Here is a 26,162-nt window from a genome sequence, read left to right as displayed (position 1 = left end):
TTTTTTCCTGTAAAAACAAGTAGAATGATATTGTATGGGAATCAAATTTCAGGTATGCTTAGCAGTTCATATACTGCTGAATTCCAATTTTAAACTATTATGGTAGGTACGATCTTCGTCTGCAATCGATCAAGGCCGAAGTTTTACCCTAGTTAAAATAATATCGCTCTTTGAATAACATTTACTAATACGATATGATTTAAGGAACGCCGTCATCAGTCGAGTAGATAGCTTAGCAACAGCTAAATTGCATGATCAGGGTGACCTTCCTCTTTGATTCATTCAAGCCACCAGTTCTGTAAATCATCAGTCTATAAATAGCTTGCACTTATCAGAACTGTGCAATCCTTTTAGTGGTGCATTGAACCTGCCCTCAACATAAAGAGTACCTTTCTGCAAAATTTCAGCACCTTGAAGTCGCCTTCAAAGGAAGAACGGCCTTGACCTAAACGACACTAGAAGAACAAGTTTCTTTCTCTGATGTTAACACCGCTGCTTTTGAAGTCATCAATGCTGCTGGATGTTAATTTCACCTGTTAAAAGCTCTCCAATGACCAACAGCTATCAGATACACGGTAGTAATTAACCTTCTTGAGTCTCAAATGGACAGACCTCTGACAAACGCCGTTCGCAAGGCGATGATATCAGCACCAGCTTTCCGTTGCAATAAGAGCCATATGTCTATGGTACATGAGAAGGTGATCGTAAGACCTCTGTCTTATCTTTCGAGATTTGAATATCTTCATAGAGGATGAGTGCTCTCTGCCCATGGTTTACATACTGTCCAATTTTAATGCCCTAGAATTAATCACACGAAAGAAGGAAATTTTAACATCAGGATGCATATAATTCGAGCGACGAATGTAGGGGATCTGGTCATACGGAAACATATGGTGAAAAAAGTAATTTCCTTATGCCCTGAAAGTTATTTAAACTTAATAAACATGAATTTTTTAGTCATTTAATTGCTCCTTTTTAGCTTTAGCTCGTTACGCCCTCTGGCAAAGAATATCATTATCACTACTTTTTTGTGATCGTGGTCATTTTTGTCTTGATTCCTCAAGGTGTTTATCTTACCTATGATCTTTTAAAATTAATCTATTTCATGGGTAATTTGTTTGTATAATCATGTTTGATCCTTATAAGGTTTCTTGTGATTGTTTAAGTGAAACCTTCGTTGTTTTATTAATAGTGCAGCCGTGTTAACATTGGAATAGAGGTGTGGAATAATATTAATTGATGGCTATGCAATGTTTTCTCACGTGATCTGTAAGCTAATGTTCCAAGATCTATTTTGGTCTTAGGATTTTCTAATGCAGCCTTTTCGTTCCACAGAAGATATATCTTATTATTTCGCAGAAAAGATATTTATTATTTCAATAAAATATATTTTTTATGGGACGCAAAATATTTATTGTCTCTTACCTGTCATCATAATGGAATTCCATGAAGTTCCGATCTCAACTATCTTTCACGATAAATCCATCGTCGGCAAATTGTTTCGTCTTTATTAATTTATTTCAGTTGATTACATGGACATTGTACTTGTAGGCTATTTTAAGCTAACTGTTTCTATCTGAAACTGTCAACACCGCTTCCTCGACCTCCACGGGTCACACGAACCCAGCTTGAGTAGGAATAAAAATTAGGTATGTGCTCAATATATGCTTGCCTGCGGAACCGTTTAACATTATTGGTTACCAGATTATCTCTCTTGCTCATACATGGCAATTCACGCATTATAAGGGACGAAATTTTCTGCATCAATTCACTGGTCATTGAATTGTCTTGTTAAAAAATATCGTTTATTTTGTCAGTGCAGTAAGTTTCAGTGGCTGTATGGAGCGATGAAAACTAACGAGTTTGCTTTAAATTCTTTTATTCCTACGTATATGTATTCAAATATTATATATGCACTATTATGCATATAAATAGATATTATAAATATGAAAATATGAACTACATCACGATGAACGATGTTAATTCTGAGGTATATTTTCCATAAGTAGTCTCTATGGATAAAAATATTTGAAGTGTTTGTATGTATGTGTATATATATAATATATATATATATATATATATTATTTATAATAAATAAATAAATATATTATATTATATATTTATTTATCATGCATAATATATATTTATTTATCATATATAATATATATAAATATATTTATTATATAAGAATATATATATATATATATATATATATATATATATATATATATATATTCTCCTGATAAGAGCATACTGATTTTTTTATTTGCTTTATTACAGCTAAAGGAATTTACATTCCTTTATTCGGTTGGGGCTGACGTTAACGATTTCATTTATTGCCTCTTAATGGAGACGAAATAGATTTCGAAAGAGGATTATTGTCCTTCGATCTTGCCCGCTTTGGCTTGAAGCGTTATTCTCGGCATATTTGTGATGACAAATCGAGCGTGAATTCGAGAAGCTCATTTCTCCAATAAATGAAGAAAGAGTCGTGCGCTATCTCGATAATACGAATTGGATGCTATTAACGGTCGTGCGAAATTTTATTGGCACTCAGCGTTATCTTTTATGGGTTTGATTAATGCTTGATGTCATAGCCCTTTGAAGACACCCTACAGGCAAGGACACTTATTGGGGATTCCCCTCTCATCTTTCATACTCGGATCGGATTTAAAAGGACTCTTGTCATAACTTCCACTGCGACTTCTAAATGAATGCCGCCAGACGGTCCCTTAACAATTGCACCGTTCAGTACAGCGAAAGTAAAAATATTATGCAAGAATATTAATGTGGAAATTAGACCTCAAAGTTTTTTAGTTATTTCTCTAAAAAGCCACTTCGGGACTGTCGTTCAATTATTATTGTAAATACTCCTATCCGAGAGAGAGTATGAATAAGGTTCTTCGAATCTGTATGCGAAAACTCGTGGAGTCCCCACCGTACATAAGGATTCATGGCATCGACCTTGTGGGCAGAGCTAGGACGCCTGCCAAGTGCAAAAGCGATATCTCGAAGATCACGACGCCGTACGAGGATCAGCTGTTGGAACTCGCCCCACATGTCTGCGTTGTCTCCAATGTCACGCAGAAAATGGGAGTAAATCGAACTGTCTTAGCCGAGTCTGCTTGTCCTTACGTAACCCGTGCACTGCTGGGAATCTTCACGGTTGTCTATCGCCATTCTAATAAAAATGCATGGTTTTTTTCTGAATGACTTAACAGATGTGACGGCAAATAAGGTATTGCTCCGGTCAAGGATAGGAGATAGGTGGAAAAGATCCGGGCGTGAGCTGAACCCGGAACCCATTATCTGGTTTGCTTCGGGAAATAGAAGGTCCCAGGGTGTTCGCTTCTTAGAAGAGCGTGAGGTGAGATCCGGGTTCATTCCCCGGCCACGGTGAATTTACGGTCATTTGGAAGTCGGCGCACAATTACTCCGGTGGTGAGGCGTTAGAAAATGCTGGCAAGATAAGAGAACTCGACGCCAGTTATACCGGCATGCCCGTTGGAAATTAAACTGTCAATGGACCATTATTACCGCGTGTGTGCTAATTTTGAGATCAGCCCTGCTGGGCTCTTGATGGTTGTCTTTGTGGAGGGTGTCAACTTGAGGAATTGAGTATATACTCTTTTGTATTTGCGTTTTACTTAGATAGCAGTATTATGCCTTCTAAAATGGGTATGGAAATTTTTTTACGGCGTGGAAACATGATCGTTGAAGCTGGATAACAGGCGTAGATGACAGACTTTTGAAATGTACTCCTACTCCTGTACTACTTTGAAAGAAGCTGCTCATGAGTGTAGAAATTGGTATATTTATGACCCCAAATAACTCTGTATATTTTTTCATTTAACATCGCTTGATGACTCAAATGATCTTAGCTATCGGTCGCTTTCTCTAATAACTGCTACTACGTCCCCTGAATTTCACTTTTTTGCAGGATTTTGACTGCAGGGAAGCTTTGCTAACATACCATTTTTCCTTCAGAACTTAAATAGAAAATAAATTCCTAATAGACTTCCTCCCTCCCCAGCATGGAAGCTCCGTTATTGTCTTCGTCGATTAAAGATTAAGTCCATCATTGATAGTCGTCTCCTGCCTCTGGGGATTCAGTAATAAATTCAAACCTAATTTTACCATCGCAACCCTGTTAGGACTTCATAATGTCGTTTGCGATATTGTAGGTTTATGTATATTTATTTTTAACATTTAAAAAATTTTGATCAGTAGGAAGACGCCAAATCAAGCCAAGGAGGAAACGTTTTGAAACAGTTGCTCCTACGTCTTGTCCGCGCCCATACTTCCAAGTTATTGAAAATGATGCTGTGCAACTCACAGGTACGTCCATCTCTGCGCTGCGGTGTCTCCCCTCTCTCGGTTCTGAAGATCGTCGGACGAAGGCGTTCGCTCCTCTTTTCGCTAGGGCTATGCTGTCTCGCGTCAATCACCTTTTCCACCTCTTTCCTCTCGTCACGCTTTTACGAAAGAGGCACGGGAAAAGGGTAGAGAACCTCGAGACGCCGTCCCCCACTCCGAGAAACGATTCGTGTCCACCCCCGAAGTCGCGCACCGCGTGGCCGGCTGCCGCTATTCCTCGGCCCCTGCCTCCCGAAAAGCGCGATCCTTCCTCCGGCGTGTGACCACCCGCCTCTCGTCCGCCCGTTCCTCCTCTGTCCTCTCTCACACACACGCTCTCCTCTGCAACCGCTATCGCAATGCCGACCGCGAGGGATTGCCCGCTCTCGTGGAGGGCTCCCAACCCCTCCCCCTGTTTGTCGGAGGGTCACGTGGCTAACCATGACATTGGGGCTCTCCTGCTACCACCCCTTCCCTCACGAAGGTTCCGACCCCTTTCTCTTCTCCCCCCCCCCACCTCCCGAATGTCTTCCGCCTCGGCCTTCCAGACATGACTCCACACCCCCTCCCCCTCCTCGCCTTCTTCGTACCTCTTCGCCACTTTCCCTCTCGACTGAGACTCCAGCCTCCTTTCCTCAGCTTTTTTTCAAGTCCATTTCACAAGTTCTCGGACAGCCGTCGTCCGGCGTTGGAATCTCCAATTCTGGCGCCCCGTTGGTGTGCTGGCTGGACTTAAGCGTGGTTAAAACGATGCAATTGGTGTAGCAGGGAGACTTGCGTTAATATATGGATGCAAATATAAGATCGCGTCATTGAAATGTATTTTCTCAATTAGGATTTTCTGTGATCTATCCACATTCAACATACTTATTTAACAGAGAAACTCTGATCGTCATCAACACTGCATAAGCCATATTTAGTTTTCTTCGCTCGACAATTTACCTTTCCGTCTTTTGTTAAAGTCTTTTAGTTAAAGTTTTGTCAAAGTTTTGTAATCGCTGGATTAAAAATGTAGCACATATTTGATTGGCCGCACACATTAAGCCTTTTGCTGTGTTCCTTCCATCACTTGGCGCTTTGCGTAGTCTGCAGGTGAGGCCATACTCACTCCATTCCGGCAGTTGCTAGGGGAGGTGACCCACAGCGGTGGTAAATTGCACCAATACGGATATGTGTGGGTAGTATGGTAGAGATGGGATTTTTTGGGAGTGTGGGAAAGGTGGAGAGGAACTCGGCGTCGGTATTGGCCTAATCTTTATCAAAAGGCGCCAAGGGGTCCACCACAATTTAGCGTTACTTCCAACGGACAGGATACTCCCATTTTGAGTGCTTTACACGTAGCTCCTACTCGCAAAGTTGAATCCGGGTTACAAGTGGAAAATCCTGCTCCTGCCGTGATTCGAATCCTGGACCTCTGGGTGGGAAGCATATACACTTCGTCAACCCAATCCCCACTGTGTGGGGATTGAGTTGATGAAGTGGTATATGTAGTATAAATAACTGGTTGGTATAAAGGTAAAAATAACTTTTGTTGTAATGCAGCCGATGGATGATTTCCATTCACTAATGTTGCACATGAGTTCCAAAATGAGAACATGGATAAAATTCTAAAATGTGTGTATGCAGTAGTTCCATTCTTGATCAGATCATGTGAAATGTAGGGTGGAGGGTCCTGCATTTCACTTGAGAGATTTCTAATTGTATTTTAAATGACAGTCCATCATTATAATTCCGGATATGTAATGGGGGTAGTAGTAGTAGTAGTAGTATTATTTAGGGGAGGCGACCGACAGCTGAGGTCATTTTCGCCATTAGGGATGGAGAGGAAAGGTTGAAGGGTGGAGAGAAACCCGGGTTCGGTATTAGCCTATTCTTTACAAAAGGTGCCAAGGGGTCCGCAGCTTAAAGTCCCATCCGAAGGAAGGCGTACTGACTCAAAGTACCCTCCACAAAGCACCAAGTAGAGATCGGGATACCTCTGAAAAATATTCACCGCCGGGATTTGAACGCGGGCCCTCTGGGTGGGAAGCCAGTACGTTAGCCCCCGCACCATCTCGATCCCCTTATGTTATGGGGAACACGTAGGAATATTCCGTGTCGTCTTAGAGAATCGAGCTTTTGTCAACCGCATGGTTAGAAAGTGTGTAGCACGGTAAAGTAGAGGAAACTTTGATCGTAGATCGTACTGTTAAGGAGGCCATTTGACCGTAGATTATAATCTACTTTGAATATTCTGTTGCCATCAGGAATCCGTTTCTGAGGACATAATAAATTTATCAAAATAAATTGAAAATTCGAATGGTGCCTACATGAGAGACTGTGTTGAAGGAGCACAAAGCTTCAATTAACTTTTGTAAAACCTGGGATGGAAAACTTGAGACCCGAATCTTAAGTAATAAATGAATTTGTTGCAAATATATGAGTAAATTGACTTGCATAACCGAGTAAAGTATTAGAACCGCTCTTGGCATCGACAATTTCGACAGCAATGACGAAAGAAGAAAGATTAACGAACAAACGGACTCAAGGACTCTCTTTTTGCGTCATAAACTTTTGCCGCGGAGCAAACATAAGGAATTACTACCGTAATAAACCATAACTCCCTTTTACGGATTTATTAGAATCATCCTCTTTCGTGACTGTTGCCCTAACCCCCAGTCGCACGCCCTTGTGACGGCTCGCCTAGTATCGTATTGATATCTGCGTCGCAATCCCCATTGATTTCTTAGTTTCCGTAGTCTTCAGTTTCTTGGTCCATCATTCTCGTAGAGAGAAGGGAACAAAATAAGTAGTCGTCCGTATAAAGCCCCGTTGCTCATGTTCACGTTTCCCTGGTTTCCTTGACAAAGAAAAGGGAGCATAAGTAATGAGTTATAATTTATTCTTCTCGTGTCTTCATTACGGAGTGAGCACTTAGCCGGCAGTAGTAATTAGTTCGTGGGTCCTGCGATGGATGAGGTCATGTCGCTCTTCACACACAATCCAATAGAGACATTGAATCGCTTCCATTGCATCACAACTCAGCATTCATGTTCGATGAGGTAGCAGAACCCGCGACCTTCGGCGTTGTCGGTGAGCGTTGCCAGGACTACCTGCACTGGATTAACCGGATCAGCTTGCACCTTGAACGTGTAGGCTACTTGGAATGTGGAAAATGAATACCTCAGGGGGTATTTTCGATTTCCAGAAAAAAGTTCTGACTACTTGTACAGTTGTCATTTTTGTTCGTCGGTCTACGAAAACTGATTTTCGTGCTCCATCGTGTTCATTACCGAGCTCGGAATCTGGTCGGATTAGCTTCGCCAGAGTCGTGTTGTGTGGCTTCTTCCCAAGGTCGCCAGCCCTGTTGACTCGAAATTGCTTGCTAAAATATATGTTGCCAAAAATTACCCGTTATTTTATTGGGGAGTGTGGTAGAAACGGATAAAAATTTGTAGTTGAAAGTTTAATTGGGTGGAGTAACGATCTTTCGTAATGCACTCGCGTGCCCAGTAAGTTCTCCATTTATTCAGCGTGAGTCCGAAAACAGTACTTTTTGGCCTTTTGCATCGGACTATTAATAGTGATAACAAGAGATGTACTTACGGTCACTCAAGCCCTAAGTAGAGGAAAACCCACCCAGGCGGGAATCGAACCCGCGACCCTTGGGTTGGCAGACGAGGACATAACCCCGCCGCTACCGGGGCTGGCAATTGTATATTGTTTGGGACTTCTTTGGCAACAATATTAAACGTAATGTCAATTGTACCACCACAATTTCTGGTAAAATGATGCAACAAGAGTAATATATTTGTTGTTAAAGACAGCCCTTGTTGTTTTAAATATATATACACATACATGCATATAGATAGACATACTCACTCATACATGCAAACGTCTGTAGTCATACAAAAAAAGCACACACCTACCTACAGGTATGCAAAATAATTTGGAATTTTTTAAATGTGATCTACATTTGCATCTATTAATGCACGTACCGATTTAGATTCAGAGTCCTGCAATATTACTCGTTTTAATTAATCAATTTAATTTGATTATGACTTATGATTCATTGTAATGGTATGGGGGCATCCTTCTCATGCAGAGATGTTTCAACACCTTATCCCCTTAAGAATTAATCATCGATAGGTATGGTGAATGTTTTCACAGAGATTCCCGTCCCATGTGTCTCCTTTCTTGTCATTTTAATGGGTGCTACATTGACGCATTCTCAGCTGTCGGCCGCGTTTGAGGGTTCGTGACTTCGAAAATATGCTGTCCATCATGATGAAGAGTAGTTGATTTTGAAGTCCTAAGATGCCAATACATCGACACCAGAAAATGATGATAATCTCAATTGGAGTTCGAAAAATAATGCTATTAAAATATTGTCACCTAGGCTAAAATGAGATAGTACAATTGAGCGAATTTAAGATTTTCTGAGTTAAAATCCGAATAACTTATTGTCTCAATCAATTTATGTCTTTGATTTTTTGCATTAACCCCTCATCAATTGGGGAAGTTAACAAAATGGTTAAACATCATATAAAGTTATATGTGGGAAAAACAATGTATATGGTTAGAAATGATTCAAGTTATTTCTTCTTTCTACCGCATAGAATAAATCGCAGTGTTAACTTCACCGTATAAAAATATATGTATAAATTTTATGATCATGATTTGTCCTGAAACATCTGAGACTGAGAGAAGGAGCGAGCCAAAAGTAAAAGACAAGAGCAGTAATGCCAATACTTCACTAAATCATAATACTTGCGTAAATATGGTATTTATCTCGATGGCTAAATCCTTACTTGGGACTTGACATTTCGTGTCAGCCAATAGCCAGTCAGGCGGGGGCATCGCGATTCAAGAATCAGCCAGCACTTTTCAGATGAAATATTTAAAGGTTATCGAATGTGTTTCGTGAAGAATGATCCGTTTTTTATTGCGTTGGATAATGCTTTTTTTAAGTTGTTTGAAATTTATTTGTGGTTGAGCTGATGTGAATAATGTAGCGAAAGATGTGGTCGATCTAATAAATAGCCCATTAATTAAACTTAATGGAAATATAGTTTTTCTGTAATATATTACTTTTTTGAGATTGTTTATTGGGTGTGAGTTATAATTATTTCTGTGTTTTATGCCGCCCAGCTTAGATATAAAAATTGCAGAAAACTTAAAATATTCCCTCAAAAATTTGCGGAATAAAATGGCTATGTAATGCGTAATCGCTAGATTGTTTTGGTCAAATTACTTACATTTATTAGCTCCTATTATTGTAACGATTATTGCTATCATTTACGTATTCCTCTCAATGGTGAAATTTTTATACTCTATTTGCGTTCTTTCTTCGTATGTCTACCATTAATATTTATCTTCTGTAACGCACAAGTGGTTTCTCAACGTACAAAATTATGTTTCTGCATTCTTCTTTAAGAATCCATAAAAGTTTGAAAATAAATTTCTTTTTGTATCACATTCCATTGCGATCGTGAATCCGTTTTTTTCTATAATTGCTCTTTAGTTATTTTCCGGTAGCTGTTCTATTAAGGCTTGTTGGTAAGAAACTATCCTGCTCAGGTATTACCAGCCATAATACTCTTGAATACGGTTTGTTTTATGTATCAATTGTTACAGTCGTATATTTTATATACATATCGATTTTATAATTTCGCTTTATTTTTTTATTGGGGGTTATATTTATTCAGGTAGAGATAACTTTTTAATACCATAGCCTCCCGCGTCATGTTCTAGTTAGAATTCTTGGATTAAATCCATTTCATCCACGCCTCTCGGTTCCAATTGATTTGCCATGGATCATGTTCTTCCATTTCTCCTTCTGTCAATGGCGACCAAACTACTGCTCTCGAGTGCACATTTATTGGCCGACATGGAAGCCAATGAAAAGTTGTGAGTTTCAATGCCATTGGGTGAAATTTGAGCAACGTCGTCAAGCCATAGATTTACCTATTTTACTAACACCTTTATAAACATTATGCAAACCCAGTTGGAAATGGAGTAGGGATTATAAAGAATTATAAAGTTAATTATCTTTCATTACAAGAGATAAATATTTTTTGAAATAAACGTTATCACCAGCTTCTTCAAGATTCTACCTGATAGCATATTTCAATTATTTGTTAAATCATCGCATTTTAGTTGACATTTTTATTCAATTTATATTTTAAAAGATTTTTTCGTAATTTAACTAGAAGCGAATGTGATATTCACTTACAATCTATCGTTCAACGGATTTGCATCCGTTTGATTGCTTATAAATATCTCTCTCTAAATGGGTTTTTATTAGATATTAAAACATATTCGATTTTTTTTGTTTAGGATCATTTATCTTCGTAATGGAGTTCCCACTGTGTGTAGGTTTCTTCATTTGCTTTTCACAGCAATGGAGAAGTCACTAGCCTGAGGTCCCCGTAGTAATTTGGCTTGCCTGGTTAGACTGCTGGATAATGAGCACCGCTGCTAACCCTAAGGTCACAAAAACGTCCATGGTTGCAGATACTTTAAAAGCTAGCGCCACGGTACCAGGTAAACTTAAAGCCAAACGACTTCGTATATCATTCAAGACCCCTTACAGTTACGTATAACGGAACATCATACATGCGTCGAAAATGAAGAAAAGTTTTCTCATATTTTATATGTATGGAGAAACATCGGAAGATGTTTGATGTAGATTGTTAGCAATTTTTATATTAAAGTAGATATTTGGCGTAGGTCATTAATTTGTTGATTAATGAGCGGCTGGAAGGAGTTTGTTGACTAATGTATTCGTTACTTAAATATTTAGATCCCAGCGTAAATGCTTCCAGGAAAACATTGATCATTTTATTCTCTGAATAATACGTTTGTAGCCTTCAGGCCACGTAACCTTACATGATAGAAGTTTGATTTTGGATTTTCCACATTCATGCCAAAGCACTAACTTTCAATGTTACAGTGAAGGATTGTGTAGAATTTTTGCTTTTCTTTGGTATCCAGAATTGCCGTCTTCATATGTTCAATTTTGCGGTAGCTTATTGACTGGAGAGGTTTGACTTAATCCCGCGACCTAGGGCGTGGTAAAAGGTTAGGAAAAAAACAGATCTGATGATTTTCTTCTTCAGCCGAGCACCTTACAAAAGCCTCATAAACTTCGCACATAAGTGGCATATTGTGTTCCGTTCATTTTATGAATCACATCAAAATGAACCATCAGGTGTGTCTCCCTATTAGGAGTATCTTTTAAGGATGGATGTGCAATTACAGCGATTGACAAAAGTGAGTGAGCTGTTTTCTTGTCGACTGTTGGGGAAAACTAGAATTGTTTCATCAAGTTGATGTTTACTGCCGGAGAGGATGGAGAAATAAGAAGAGGACTCAAAAAAGTTTGTTAGTTTATGTGTATAAGCCAAAAACTCGGCTATTTCTTACTTAGTCAAAGTGTTGACGTTTTACCATGCATTTATTTATTGATTTATATGTTGGTAAATTATTCATTTTTGCGAAAGTAACGGAATAGACCGAAGAGCATGAGTAAGTCGTAAACTGGTGTTGATTTACCAAAATTACTATAACGAAGCTTTTAAACAATCATATGATTGTCTTGCATTAAATATTCCGCTTACTTCCAATTGAAATGTCTAAACAAATTACCACTGCAAATTTAAACGAAACATAAGAAACAATTTCCTCCTCCTCTGTTCATAATAAAGTATATGACGTTCGCTCATTCAAGGGGTGAGGGTTATATTTTTTCCTTTTGCTGCCTGCAATTTTCCACTGTATTTTGGTACCAAGAAAGTCATTCTGGTCAGCCTAGTGTATTTAGGCGTTGTAGTGTATGCCATCTGGATTTGAACTGGGTACTTTTTGGGGTAGTGGTCCGAAGTACCATGTTTTCGTAGCAATATGGAAATTCGTGGATGAATACCCATCTTCAATCCCGTCACTCGTTATACGAGGGTCATCCGGAAAGTAGTACCCGTTCGTGAAATAAAGACACAAAAGTAAATATTAACAAACATAAAAAATTTTATTTGAAAGAGGATACTTTAAACTACTTCTCAACATAATCTCCAAGCAAATTAAGGCATTTGTCATAACGTGTGACAAGTTTCTGTATTCCTGCTGCATAGTCCTTCGCCGCCAGCTCATTGAGATACGCGAGGGACCCATCTTGCACAAATTTTTGCATAATGCAGATGGTGTTTAACAATTTCATGAACAATTGTTCGAGAAACATTGGGAAAATGCTCACAGATGTCATCAATTGTGACGCGCCGATCGTTCCTCACGAATTCGTCAACTGAGCTCACCAGTTGGTCTGTAATGACAGACGGTCTCCCCGAACGCTCATCGTCGTGTGTGTTCCCCCTCCCCATGTTGAAGTTGCGACACCACCGCCGAACAGACGACTCGTCCATTACATTGTCTCCATACACCTCCTTTAATTGGCGATGAATATCACATGGGCGAACGTTTCTTGCATTGAGGAATTTAATCACTGCCCTCACTTCACAACTGGCGGCGTTCTCAATTTTTTTAAACATTGTAAACAATCACAGAAACAACACAGGCAATGCTAGCGTCACGCAACTTGGCTCAGAGAAGGCAGACAAGCCACTGAAGCTATCTGACCTCGTCCAGCGGCTACTCGCGTCGTCAGCACTTCATGCGGCACGAACGGGTACTACTTTCCGGATGACCCTCGTAGTATTCTATTCTTCGTCATCATATTCTATTCTTCAAAAGGAATGCGGCAATGCCCCTCTAACCTATGCTTAAAGTGATGGAAAAACAATTGAAATGATAAGTATTAACAATTTGTTAATATTACTTATTCAATTACTCCAGTTAAAATTTAAAATGTGAAAGTTTCAATTCATCTTGAGCAAATATATTTGAATTCCACTCAATATTGTCCGAAACTTCGCAATTCGTGAAGTATTTTCGTTCTCGACAGTTCCAGAAAACGTTCATGACGTCTGACTAGCTGTGGTGAATAATGACTGTTCAATAGAGAGCAGTCTAAAAATGTTGATTCGCATAATTTACTGTGCACAAATTTAATTGACAGTCATATTGATAACTTCATGTGCTGCCGTTGACGCAATACTGGGGTCAAATCAATGAAACTTTTCCCACAAGTATATTACGCATTAAGCTAACAATATGACATCAAAACATATGGTTGTGCAATATATTATGCTAATAAGAATGTAAGGCCATTCTTCATTGAACCTGGTATTAAAATTCTGAATTCGAATTACAGGTATGTCATTAATTTACTTAGGCTGTACAACAAAAGCTGTTGAGGTGATCATGCGCATTTCCCATACCCTCAATACATACGGAAGCTCAAACATCGTAGCGGAGTCTAACCTTTGCTCAGTCAGCGAGCGCTCCCGAAAAAGAAAAGCGCGACCTTCCTCTTTTTCAATTAGGAGCATTTGCTAAAGAATTCGGAACAGAAAGAATTCGGCTCTAATCCCATTTAACTTGCGTTGCAAAACGTCCGCAATGCGTATATAGTTCCTCCCATCGCCCTGCTTTCTCCTTCCCCTTAATCCTCTCCGCCACTAAGTACAAACCGAATGCATTAGTTTAGTTTTCACCGCAGGGGTAGATGCTGAGGAAACGCGCACTGTTTTGCTAATGGACAAGCAACGCTGACATGCTATTGGAAATGTGCGTAGAGAATTCTAGGTTACGGTAGTGGAGAGCTACTCCGGCCGTATTCTCTGAAAAAGTGTGGGGAAAAGAAAACTCTTTGACCATGTTTACGTCATCCATAAATCGTGCTGTCACACGGAAAAGAACGCTGCAACAACATTTGGGCGTCGAGTCGAACTTCTTCAATAACCGCTCTACGGAATTACCGTGAATATTGTTGACTAATTTTGCCACGAACCATTTTGTTTGCGTGATTCGCGTAGCGTTGCCGACAGTTGGCATTTGCTGTGCATTTTCTTTTTTGTGTGATATCGCGATTGATAGGTCTAATAATTTTATGAAATAAAAAAAAATGTCGTGCGTTTTTCTGTGTATATGCAGATACTGTAATTTATATTAAACATCTCAACTTAATTTTTTCTGTCCTCTCATATTCACACACCCTTAATACCCCGTTCCCTTCCCCCCTCGGGTTTGACTAAGTCAAAATATGCCTCATTTCAGGTTCTTTCGGGAAAATGTCTACCTTTTGCTAGGTATTGCCTATACTAGTACAGACCTGTCCCAGCATGCATTTCTCCCTCCCGTAACGTTCATTGATAGTTTCATACACGCATGGATAGCAGATGAAAAAAGCATGCGAGGGCAGTGTGGAAGAATTTATTAAAAGGTGATAAGTGACGTCTCTACTTTCTTCGGAGACAACATCGTAATCACGCGGGTACATATGTAGGGGAAAGGGACGTACAGATGCAAGGACGAACACAAGGTTATTGGGTAGATGGAAGGGTGCGGATTCCAAGCAGAAAAAGGTTTCCGTGACTTGGACTCAAACCACGGACCTTCGACTTGCCGGGCCAACCGATGTTACTTCACTTGAGATAGGAGGTTTGGGAAGCGTGATTTAGAAAGGGATGGATAAAATCGCCGGAAGAGTGAGGAAGACTTACGAAGTGTTAAGTCGAGTAGGGGAAATCCCAAGAGGCATGAAAAGTTGGGGAAGGGCATATTGAGGGTTGAGGATGCTGAAGGCTGTGATAGAATGGTGGAATATCGAAAGGAAGAAGGGGGTAGAGAATAAAGAAAGTGGGAAAACTTCAGAGGTGAAGACAACAACGTCATCGGTCAATAGGTTATAACGTTGTGTTAAAAATTTTCAAAGTCAACAAGAGTGAGAAAATGCTCACTGATCCCCCCCCCCTCAGGCCCCATTTTTACACGGTGGGCAGCTTAAAGCATTGCACATACTGAATAAGGACACGTGAAGGTGTAGTCGAACAATTTTCTTGACCATAAAAATCATTGGGTGCATCAGCGAGTTCGTCAAATCGTGGTGTAACTTAAGCATTCCCCTTGCCGCGCCTGTTTCTCTTATTCATCCGTGACGGAGATTCCTCGCATCCCGTGGCCTCAAAGAGGGTTGCTGTGTGAAAATTAAGAAAGAAGTTTCAAGAAAGAGAAAGTTATCCCGTAATCCGCTCCTCCAGTTTCAGGACGTTTCCTCGTGCAGCATTCCAGGAATTGGTCGAATTAATTGCACCACAGCGCTCTCGTCCGATAATATTTTACCTCTTCCCCCCACCCCCCCACACCTTGTGCCCGACCCGCCTATTTGATGTCGCTGCGGTGCAATTAGCCAATTGAGTAACGTCGAATGCCGGATGTGGACACTATACTGCGCGGTTTTGTGACGTCGTTGACCGTGGCCCATATATGTATACGTATCCTTTGATACCGTCGCAATTCTCTCCTCTCGCCACCGCGGATTCTTCTTCATTCCTGGAACCGCATGCGTAACGTGATCGAACGGCATGCCAAGCGACACGCGTCTCCTCCTCTTGGGGTCTTCTTTCGGCCTCCTTGGTCATCTCACGGATTCCACGCTGAAATTTTTCCTTCGAGAATTCCCGCGGCGACCTTGATTTTTTCGTCTCTCGCGCGCCGCTAGCCACGTTTTTAGCATACTTTCTCGCGGGCAAAGTTTTATCGCCGTATGCGCTCGAGCGAAAGACGGGACTCGTATACGTCGAAGTGCGCTCTTCGGCCTAAAATGTCGACTGATATCCTTGGATAGTGTTTCAGAAAGAGAAAAAAAACTTGATTTTCGCAATTGCCGATGGAAGTGATGAGAGTAACATGAATATAGAAATAAATAAATGCTTCAATCGATAAATGCGTTTAAAAAGTTATGACAATTAGATAACACGATCGGGTTCCAAAACGATTGCAACCAATAACGTGAAATATTAAGTTTAACCACTCTGCTATTTGGTAGCCGAATGCGAAGTTTTTTAAAAGCTGAAAGTCGCCCATTTTTGACGCGACAAGAGCATGGAAAGCAGGCATTAATAGACTCAAAAAGCTCTATGGTATTATACAAGGGCGAAAAATTCTTCAGCTTCGCAGTTTCTGTTGAGCATGATGATTTATTCTGCATATAATTCCTCCTTGTGTGCTGGGAGTTGCTAGGTGTTAATAAGCTGTGGAATTTTTCGCAAAACGTCACTTTTTTTGCATATAAATTTGGACTCGCTGGTGGGCTCATGCTCTGGCCTGAGAGGAACGAAGTGGAAGTGAACCCGTTGGCTCTTAGTGAGTTCGTGCGCCTTTCATTAGCTCCTAATGTCGCTCATAATTGTTAGCGCTTTAATCAACAATAGCCGCCGCCCGGACGCTTTGTTCTTCAAAAGTGCGACAACTCTGTTTGTCCTCAGGTTTGAAGGTCACCAATTTATTTCAAAATTCATCGTCACGTGATAGGTTTTAATTAGTAAAATTATCACTAATTGATATTTTTTTCGACTTCCACTCCCGGGCCTTCTACAAAATAAATTCGTCTTTTAATCCCTAAAAAAGAGTGTCACTTTTTATTTATTGCCATGTTTCAAAAATGACATGAAATTCCGTTTTATGTGAAAAGCTTATCTTCGTGATTGGGTCTCACCGTCGCACTACTCTGAGATATTGTCTTACCGTAAATCAATAGTTGAACAAAATTGCCATAAAAATTAACGAAATTCATTTTCGGCTTTTTTTTTGTTTGACCTTGCAAAATGTTTATTATTAAAGGTTCAGTTTTGCGTAAAAACCGTTATATGATTCCGGATAAATTCAGCAAAACCTTGTGTCACTCTTTAGAGTTTCATATCTCTTGACTTGGGATATTTCCACGAGAGTTAATGAGATGAATGGCTGACCTCATAATGATACTGCAGTCATCACACATCATTACAATAATGTCAAACAAGAACTGCGACGCTTGGTTGAGACAATATGGGGATGTGGAAGGAAGATTGCGGTGGACAGTGGCAAGGCAAATAATTGGGTCGAATGGTTAGGGGGTATTTCGTGGATATGACTTTATTCAAGGGTGTAGCGATTAAATAGGGCAATTAAGTCGATAACCGGCAGTTACAGGTCAGTGGATGGAGGTATGAGGAAGATGGAGAAGCGGTAATTACTCGCCTGGAAATCGTTGGATGTAGGAATTTTTAAATATTCTATAATTTGTAGATGATCAGTTTCGATAATTAATTTTAATGCCAATCAAAAATCCGTGATTATTCCAGTTAATAGAAGGAACATTACGTACTAGTGGCATTACGATAAGGAACGTGAAACACGGTGGTTTTCTGTGTTTAATTTCAAGTACGATCAGTGAAACACCAAAATTTAACATTTTCTAATAATTCTAGAACATTTCATGCCTTTTTCTTTAACAAATTGTGATTTAATAAAAAAATGAACAATAAAATGGGTATGTGATGGGCTCTTTCCGCGTTATCTATTAACAGGCCAGTATGTCTAAGCGGATGATTGATTAATGAACATACTGATGGACTTGCCGCCAGGAATTCTTAATGATGACCGAAACTCTGTTGAAAACCAAAGACGGGAAAGTACGTGGGTCGTTCAATAATTCCTTAGAATATCCCAAGTATGAAACTCGTATCGAAAATGGTTTGCTTTTAGTAAGCTTATCTCTTACTAGACTGTTGTTGAAGTTTCATCTATATTCATCCCGTGATTTCCGTTTCATAGTCGGTTAAAGCAAAAACGTATATTTAAAAAAATGGAAAAACATTAGTGCCGGGGGATCGGGTCGGTGCGGTGGCTAACGTACTACATTTTCACCCAGACGGTTCGAATCCTGGGGGCGGCAGATCTTTTTCAGTGATATTCTGATCCCTATTTGAGAGTCTATGTGGAGAGCACTCTAATTGGGTACGCCGTCCGGACGGGAGGTTAAACTGCGGACCCCTTGGTGCCTTTTTTTAGGACTAGGCTAATGGCGACGCTGGGTTTCTCTCCACCCCTCCTCCATTCCAAATAGCGAAAATGACCTTAGCTGTCGGTCGCCTTCCCATAAGCTACTGCTTCTACCAAATGAATCTCAAGTAAAGATCGGAAACTTGAGAATGAGCTACCTTTGCCCCGAAATCGAAGGTCCACTCGACTTCATGAAAATTTAATTCTTTTATTTAACGATGATGTATCCTTGTGTATCGTGAATCTTGAAATTTCCTGCGAAATTTATTATCACACAGGTTGAGTTAAGCTGAGTTGATGGTTCCTATTCCGAAAAAGGTAAAGGCTACATCATGTGAGGTCTACAGGACAGTGTTTGATTTCCCACGCAGATAATTTAGTCTTAGGATCATCAACAGAATGATGGAGATCAGGGTTAAAGATAACTTCGGGGATGATCAGTTTGGGTTTAGGAAAGGGAGGCACGCGCGATGCCATTGCAGTAATGAGATCACTAATCGAGAGGAATATAGCATACAATCATGGCGTATTTGACTGTTTCGTAGATTTCGAAAAGGCGTTTGATAGAGTGAATTGGGAATAACTAATGAGTATATTGCAGAAAATAGGAATAGATTGTAGTGATAGGAGGCTAATCGGTAACCTGTACATGTCTCAGACTGCTCAGGTGCGAGTGGGGAACGGGGAGTCCGAATGGGCAGTGTTAGGAAGAGGTGTAAGGCAGGGTTGCCCATTATCACCGGTACTGTTCAACGTATATGTGAAGGATATGATTGAGAGAGATGGGAGATGTGGAGATAGGAATAAAAGTTGGCGTGGAATTCATAAAATCAGTTAGGTTTGCTGATGACCAAAATCTAGTTAGTCAATCATCTAAGGGGCTGCAAGCACTGATGAATGAATTGGAAACTCAGAACAATAGATATTGAATGAGAATCAATATAAATAATACAAAGGTTTAGCAATTTTCCAGAAAGACAAAGGCTAAACTTAACATTAACATAGGAGGGTAGGGAGGAGAGCAGGTGGAGCAATTGACGTATCTTAAAAGTGTTTTGGGCCAAAATCGTCAAAGTAGTAGGGATGTAAGGAGCAAAATTGAATCAGGAAAAGAGGCTTTCACTAGGAGGAGGGAGTTCATGACAGGGACGTTGATTGAAGACGTTAAGAAAAGGCTCGTCAAAACTTTCATTTGAAGCGTAGGTGTAGAATTCTTTTCTATAATTCTAAAAAAATATTTCCTATTGGTTAGCCATGTCGAAATCATTTGTAATTTATTGCTAGAGAGTGCACAACTACTGCCTTGTTGTTTTGAGGATTTAAAAGTAGAAGAATGTCAACAATTGATTCAAAATAATTCTATTTTTACTTTCTTTTCTACCTTTTGAGAATCCCTCCCAGTAAACAGTAAAACTAGATTGTTTTGGTTATGACTTTAAATTTTTCTATGAGCTAAGTTTACTGCAATTTTTGTAGGCATAAGTGGCTTCAGTTTTTTAATAGCTAAATTATTGCCCTCTCGCAGAATTAATATTTTATGTCATACCCCTTTATCTTTGTATTTTATGTTATGCATAACTCTTTTAATTGGAGAAACTTTCGGCCATTACTTCATTTTCACTCAAATACGAAGTCAGAAACGTTGTGCATTACGACGAGTAGTTTCCGTCACTAGTTTCTAAGTAAGATAAAAAAATATATTTAGTATGCCGTCGTAAGTCCGTGTAATTGTTTTGCAATCAATTTTTCCAGGTCTCATGTTCCACTTAAAAGTAAAACGTCACTTAACGCGTCCTGATTTTTGGACAGAAAGACTTAAAGGAGACCCTTTAGTTATCATATTATCTTAATAAACAGGAAATCTAAGCTTATACTTTTACATTGTGTGACGTAGTGAATTCGAACTCTGAAATTGCCGAGTCACAGGCGTGTGTCCCAAGGGTCCATTAAAGAAAGAAGTCGTGTTTGATTATGAAGTGTGTTCCAGTTTTGCCGTTCCTTTCCCGCGGTGTTTTGTGATCCCAATACTTTCGTCCTCAGCTTTCTCTCATGGGTTATCTCCAAGCATGTAACAGATACTTTTTTCCTATTCATTTCCTCCTATTTCGTGGCGGTTATGTGGACGGTGAGGATCTTATTGCCCAACCGATCGTTGGAATGGCGTCTCTCATTATAACCCTCTAGGCCGTGGCGCCTCTGCAATATCCATAGGGAAATAAGGTTAAATGGACTTTTTTGTGAGAAATGAAAGAACAGAACTCTTGGTCAATGCTCTCACGTACATTTTTTAATCATTTTAGTGGAACCTACCTTCAGGGTTATTATTGGTGCGGTTCGGTTGGGGTGATTTTTTTAACCGAGGTAACAGTGGTGTTTTGAATTCAAAGCGACGTTTTAATTCTTACTCTCCTTTTTAGGAATTCGGGGAGGTAAGGAATAGTATGAGACTGATGAATTTTGGCCTATTTAGCATATGTAGACATTTCCATTGGTTCAGGATGATCATGTATTTTGAAAATTCTCGAAAACACCTTCAGATCGAGCAGACCTGATAGCACGGAGAATAAATATTTTTACCGCGGTCTTCTCCCGAAATCATCGTGTATCGTAATGTCGTAAAGAGGGAATTGTCCTTGCAACTTCCTTCGTCCCGTCTCTCCAAAATACTTAAGAGCCGGCCAAATAATGTTGAATTAATTGACCGCTAATATCCATCACTTTGGATAAAGGGACCGGCGAAGATTAGAAGCTTTATAAACGTGTTGCTGGAGGAGAATGCTGAAGATTAAATATATAGACAAGTGAGGAACGAGGAAATAAATAGAAGACCAGAAGAGGAAAGGGCCAATGAAGAACCTTGCGGCAAAGAAGAACTAGATGGATTGGGCACATATTATGGCACAATGGAATCGTTAGCAGCATGATAGAAGGGAAAACTGAAGATAAGTCATCGTGAGGAAGACCAAGAGACAAGTTCATAGGGCAAATTAAGGACGGCGTGAAACAGAAAAGCTGTCACAGGTTTTGACACTGAATAGAGAAGAATGGAAGGCTGCAGTAAACAAATCCTAGGATTTAAATACTGATGTGATGAATAAATGACCTGACGGCGTGAGTTTGATTTCTGGCTATACCTTTCTGTTCCCTTGGTTTCACCATGGCTGTATTATTTTTCGGGTACCAGACCTTTATGAAAAACCACAGGCGGCACAGGGAAAGGTACTACCTCCTTCCTATCGTGATACATGAATTTCGCACGCCGTTGAGTTCAATAAAAGATGAACCTATCCTCACCTATTCAACCAATCTTTGCATTAAATGCTCGTAGTTTCATATCAGACCTAATTTGGCTTTAATGGGAGAATTAGCATAGAGTTGCAGGCCTGAGAGTTTTACAGCATTTTCTCTGTTCGATTACTAGAAGTTGTCGATATTCCGTAGGTATGAGAATAGAGCCTATTGCAGTACCATATAAAAACTAAACATTATTGAGGTGGAAAAAGATACGAGCCTGCACTGTCTAGCCTATTAACATTCGTTTGCCCTTTAATCATTCTAGAGTAAAAACTGGCCCTCAAGGATGGAATTGGTTTGAAATAAATGGTTAAACTGGTCGGAAGTAGGTTTTTTTTCTCGCCCTTTTAATTCCTTATAATAAATTTTTTTAGCCGAATCATTTAAATGCTTCTCATAAATTTTCTTTGGCACGTGTTCAATGAAAAAATTCTTTTATGCGGATAATCGTGCGAAAAGTTACATTATTCTCTTCTGTTTTGATCGTGAACCTTTTTTTTTGTTTGTTATATTTTGTTTGCTTGCCATATTATAAAATAGTTCTTATCCCAGCCACCCATTTCTGAAGGATCTACGATTAAGTATCAATGTGCAACGTATAGTATAATTATTTCGATTTTGTGGGAAAGAGATTTTTTAGGAAAGTCAGGTGTGCTCGACTCCGTTTCAGATTCCCGTCGGAAGCTGCACCTCCGAGGGAACGTCGTCATCTTTCTGGGGGAGAACTTCCGAGGAATCATCGGAAATTCCCAAAAAAAGAACAGTGGCCGACTCCTCCCTTGAAACGCATGCACTGGTTCCCAGGCTCCCACCGATCGTTCCACCCAACCTGTCGGCTGTGCCACCGTTAGCTTCCGTCCCGTCTCCCGACCTATTCCCCGCCGTTCCTGAGGCACTGAAGTTGACGAAAAGCCCACGAACTCCGCTGTCGTCGCCAGACATAATCCCGAGGACCCCGTTTGCGGCCTCGAAAAGGTTGCGGCTGAGGCTCACGTCGATGGCGAGGCCCTTTGTGTCGGAAATAGTGCCTCCCTCTCCGTCACCGGAGACCAGTGGCGCGAATGAATTCATTTCCCCCTCAATGATCGAGGGATCGCCTTATTTGTTCCAATTTAAAGCCTCTATGCCGAAGTATTCACAAAAAGCATCCCTGTCGAAATATATTTAAACACTCTTTCATCACCCTGCGTCGTGCGTCATTCCCCTCAATTTTGCCATTCCGTTTTTCCTATTAGTAATTTTTTTCACTAATTTGTAATCTTTATGTGGGTAATCAAGACAAATTGAAATATTTGCGAGGGCATTTGTCACCGCCAACCTTCACAAATTAATGTTAAAAGGCGAAACAAAATTATTCTGCTGAACTGGTATTGATTTCCTCGCCACTACATTATAAGAGAAATTCCACGCCTTGTCTCTTCACCATACTTTTACCCTCCAACTGAAAAGAAAAGAGAAAATGCATGGACACATCATTTTTTCCTAATGTAAATACTTCATTAATTTGTTTGAATGTAGATAAATAACTAACTTGCTCATGCTAAGGTAGATTAATTTGTCATACGAGTTATAAAAACTTTGTCTCACTTCTTACACATTGTCGGTGTGGTATTTCGTCCGTACTCTGTATTCGCATATAACTTCATTTTTAGGCGGTTCCACAAAAATTCTTCCCCTTGAATTTTTTTTCAGAGTTTGTGTGCACACTTCTAAGTTTCAAAGTTTGTCGTAGATGTTTTTTGCCAGTTTGAAGTTATATACGTGCATTATTGCGATATAATTTTTTCTCATTTTCATGCCAATGTTGTATTTGTTTTATTGCTGGCGTCATTAATTGGAGCTTTTTTATCTTTCTCGTGATTTTTTTGTATTTACGTATTTGTGTAGTTGAGACCTTAATGTCATATTTACGTGTAAATGGCAGCTCTCATACCAATTGTTCACCAAAAAGCAATGCTCAATAAACGAAATGAAATCACTTTTAGTAATAAGTTTATTTCGATAGAGTTGAAATCCATAATTCACCCTTGGAGCCATTAGTTTGTCTTGATTCGTAATATGTAGTTACACATAGTTTTGAGTGAAATGGTAAAATTATTTTTTTAGGCGCCCACTGTCCTGCCCGCACCGTAAAATCCTGATATGCTTCAAATGAAACCCCATTATATGGTGTATAATATGAAATATGCGTTGTTTCAGGCGTGACATGGTAGAAATGGAAAATATTAATGACCAAATAGTAGCTTTCCTGCCTATTAAAAAAATGATCAGGTTTCGATGCTCTACAACATCTTTAGATACTGTTTCGATGTACTGCATCGTCTTCTGGCTTCACCAGAAGATAATGCATTACATTGAAACACGGTTGGTGATACGCATTTTGAACTAGTGAATGTGTGTAATTCTTTGTTCATTTTGGTGCATCATTTGCTATGACCGCCGAGGACACTTCACGGCTTAAATATTCAATTCAAAAAAGCGTTACATTGCAGGGCTCAAAGTTAAGACATGTTGAAAGTGTAAATCAAATGGTTGACTTTTTATTTGATTTAAGAAATTATTACCCGTACAGAGCACAACTGGCATGCTTGATCTTCCTTATAATTAATTTTTGAAAAAAATAACTAAATTCTTTCGGTAATGCATGTCATTAGTGGAATCACATTCGTAAACGATGAGTAGCGAGGCATCATCGGTGGAATATGTGAGGCTTTGATTTTGCAAGTATTTGCGTTGACCTTGTTGTGTGTAGGCCCTGCACGATTCTAATGTGAAATGAGCGGCGATGTGAAGAAAACGCGTATTCAGAGCATATTTACTAGGCTTTAATAAGATTATCCACGTCGCCTTGGGGACGTATGCGTTTCGAAATGTCTCTGAAGAACCAGTAATTTTTCTCCTCAACCACTTCAGATTTCTTTAGAATGCAATTTCCGGATGCTTGAAAAATTGGAAAGCTTAGTAGTCGCACCATGTGAGGGGCAGCTCTGAGCGTAAAAAGCGGTATCGAGACCATAGGGACGTTAGACTGAAATGATACGTCTTGCTTATAGGAATTAGTTGCACCAGAGCGCCTTAACCTTCTTCTCGACAACAGGTTACGTAAGGCAGCATTTCGTGGTAAGATTACATTTGGGGTTACGGAAATTCTGATTGTAGTGAAAGCACTAAGTGTGAGCTGTGCTATAATTGGTAATAAATAAATAAAATGAAAATTATCATGAAGGCAGATGAGTCACCTGAAATGTTACCTTGAGGTTCATTTTATAAAAAAACTACAGAATGCCTCACTTATACCGACAACTAGTCTCACTTTGTAGTAGAATATGCAAATCTGATTGCGTAATTTTCTGCTCTAGTAGAATCATTGTGCCCAAAGCGTAATTGTTATATTTTCGAGATGTAAGAGTTGGCATCGAAACTTTTTGAAATGTCGATGTTTCCATGTTTAAAAGGTATGTAACCAAGTTTTAATATCATGCTCGCTTTCAATATCATATTATTGAAACCATTGAACTTAAACTTCGTCTATTACCGCGAATGATGCTCTAAAGAACTCAAAAAGCTCGTATGTTTATCTGACATGCAAAGTTAACGTTAAAATAATGCCTTAAACTGATAGATAATCAATGTTCATTGATGTAGATAAAAGAAGATATTCGATTTATAAGCTAAATATAGTCTCTGTCTATCAAGTGGGTAACCTATTTCATTAAAGGTTCATTGTATATTTTCCAAAGGATAATTATTGGATTAGAATGTCATTGGTGACAGCAGTGCCCTCTTCTCTTAGTAATTACGATGCCTTTATCCCACATAATAGGTCGACATATAGCCTGGACCCAGGTCTTTTTAGTGGTATGGGTGTGACTTATATTAATTTGTATTCTAATGAGAATAATAAATTCATAGGCTCTTTCCGACGAAGTCTCTCCTCTCCATTCGTTTAATGGTCAATAAACTCGGTGGCGATGAATATTAACTTCTTTGCGAACTCACAAAATCAAGTAAAACGTAATTCTCATGTGATATCATTGCCTTCACGTACCTGCAGGGGAATACTGGTTGACGTCGGGGTTCTCGATTTGCTTTTTTCCAGTTATGGATATCTGAAAAATGTTGTGTTTTTAGCTGTCTTGTGAAATGTGCTTTAATGTCCTACTACCAATTTCATAAGAATCCATTAGAGTACAGAGTTTGGAATTTTTTTTCTGACTAATGGAGTGTGACCTCCCATAATAATCTGGTGCCGACATTTGGTCGTCCTTCGACCTCCATGACCAATCCACTCGAATTACCATTGAAGATGACTACAGTATGAATATCCCTATTTTGGAAAGATCGCCTTTACTGAATCAGGTAATCTCTGATCGCATTTGTGTTTGAGATGTGTCAGCTTACATCGTTACATAAATACGGAGACCGTGAGCAAAACTCTGGATTTTTTTTCTTGAATCTTGCGAATTCTTCGTCATCAGTTCCGGGTATGAATCAGCTTTTCGGCCAATCCACTTACCCCTCCATGCCTTCATATTTATTTACTCTCGCCTCGTCCATTATGTTTCCTTTATCTTGCCCGGGTCCTTGCTAAGTAT

At 39.6% G+C, this 26,162-nt stretch overlaps 2 protein-coding genes across 2 annotated transcripts in view; one reads left to right on the top strand and one right to left on the bottom strand.

The window, feature by feature from the left end:
- LOC139701059 (uncharacterized) overlaps window positions 1-4,685 on the bottom strand; it is a 79,703-nt gene extending 75,018 nt beyond the window's left edge. The window contains exon 1 of the mRNA XM_071599634.1: window positions 4,337-4,685. Within this exon, the coding sequence (XP_071455735.1) occupies window positions 4,337-4,348 (12 nt within the window). The 5' untranslated portion in view covers window positions 4,349-4,685. The remainder of the gene's footprint in view (window positions 1-4,336) is intronic.
- nudC (nuclear distribution C, dynein complex regulator) overlaps window positions 1-26,162 on the top strand; it is a 144,092-nt gene that overhangs the window by 91,985 nt on the left and 25,945 nt on the right. The window lies entirely within an intron of this gene.

This window comes from Hetaerina americana, unplaced genomic scaffold (assembly GCF_022747635.1).
Source record: "Hetaerina americana unplaced genomic scaffold, ioHetAmer1.1.p SCAF_11, whole genome shotgun sequence".
NCBI classification, from domain to species: Eukaryota; Metazoa; Arthropoda; class Insecta; order Odonata; family Calopterygidae; genus Hetaerina; species Hetaerina americana.
Note: the sequence above shows the minus strand (reverse complement) of the source record. Positions and strands in the feature narration are given on the sequence as shown.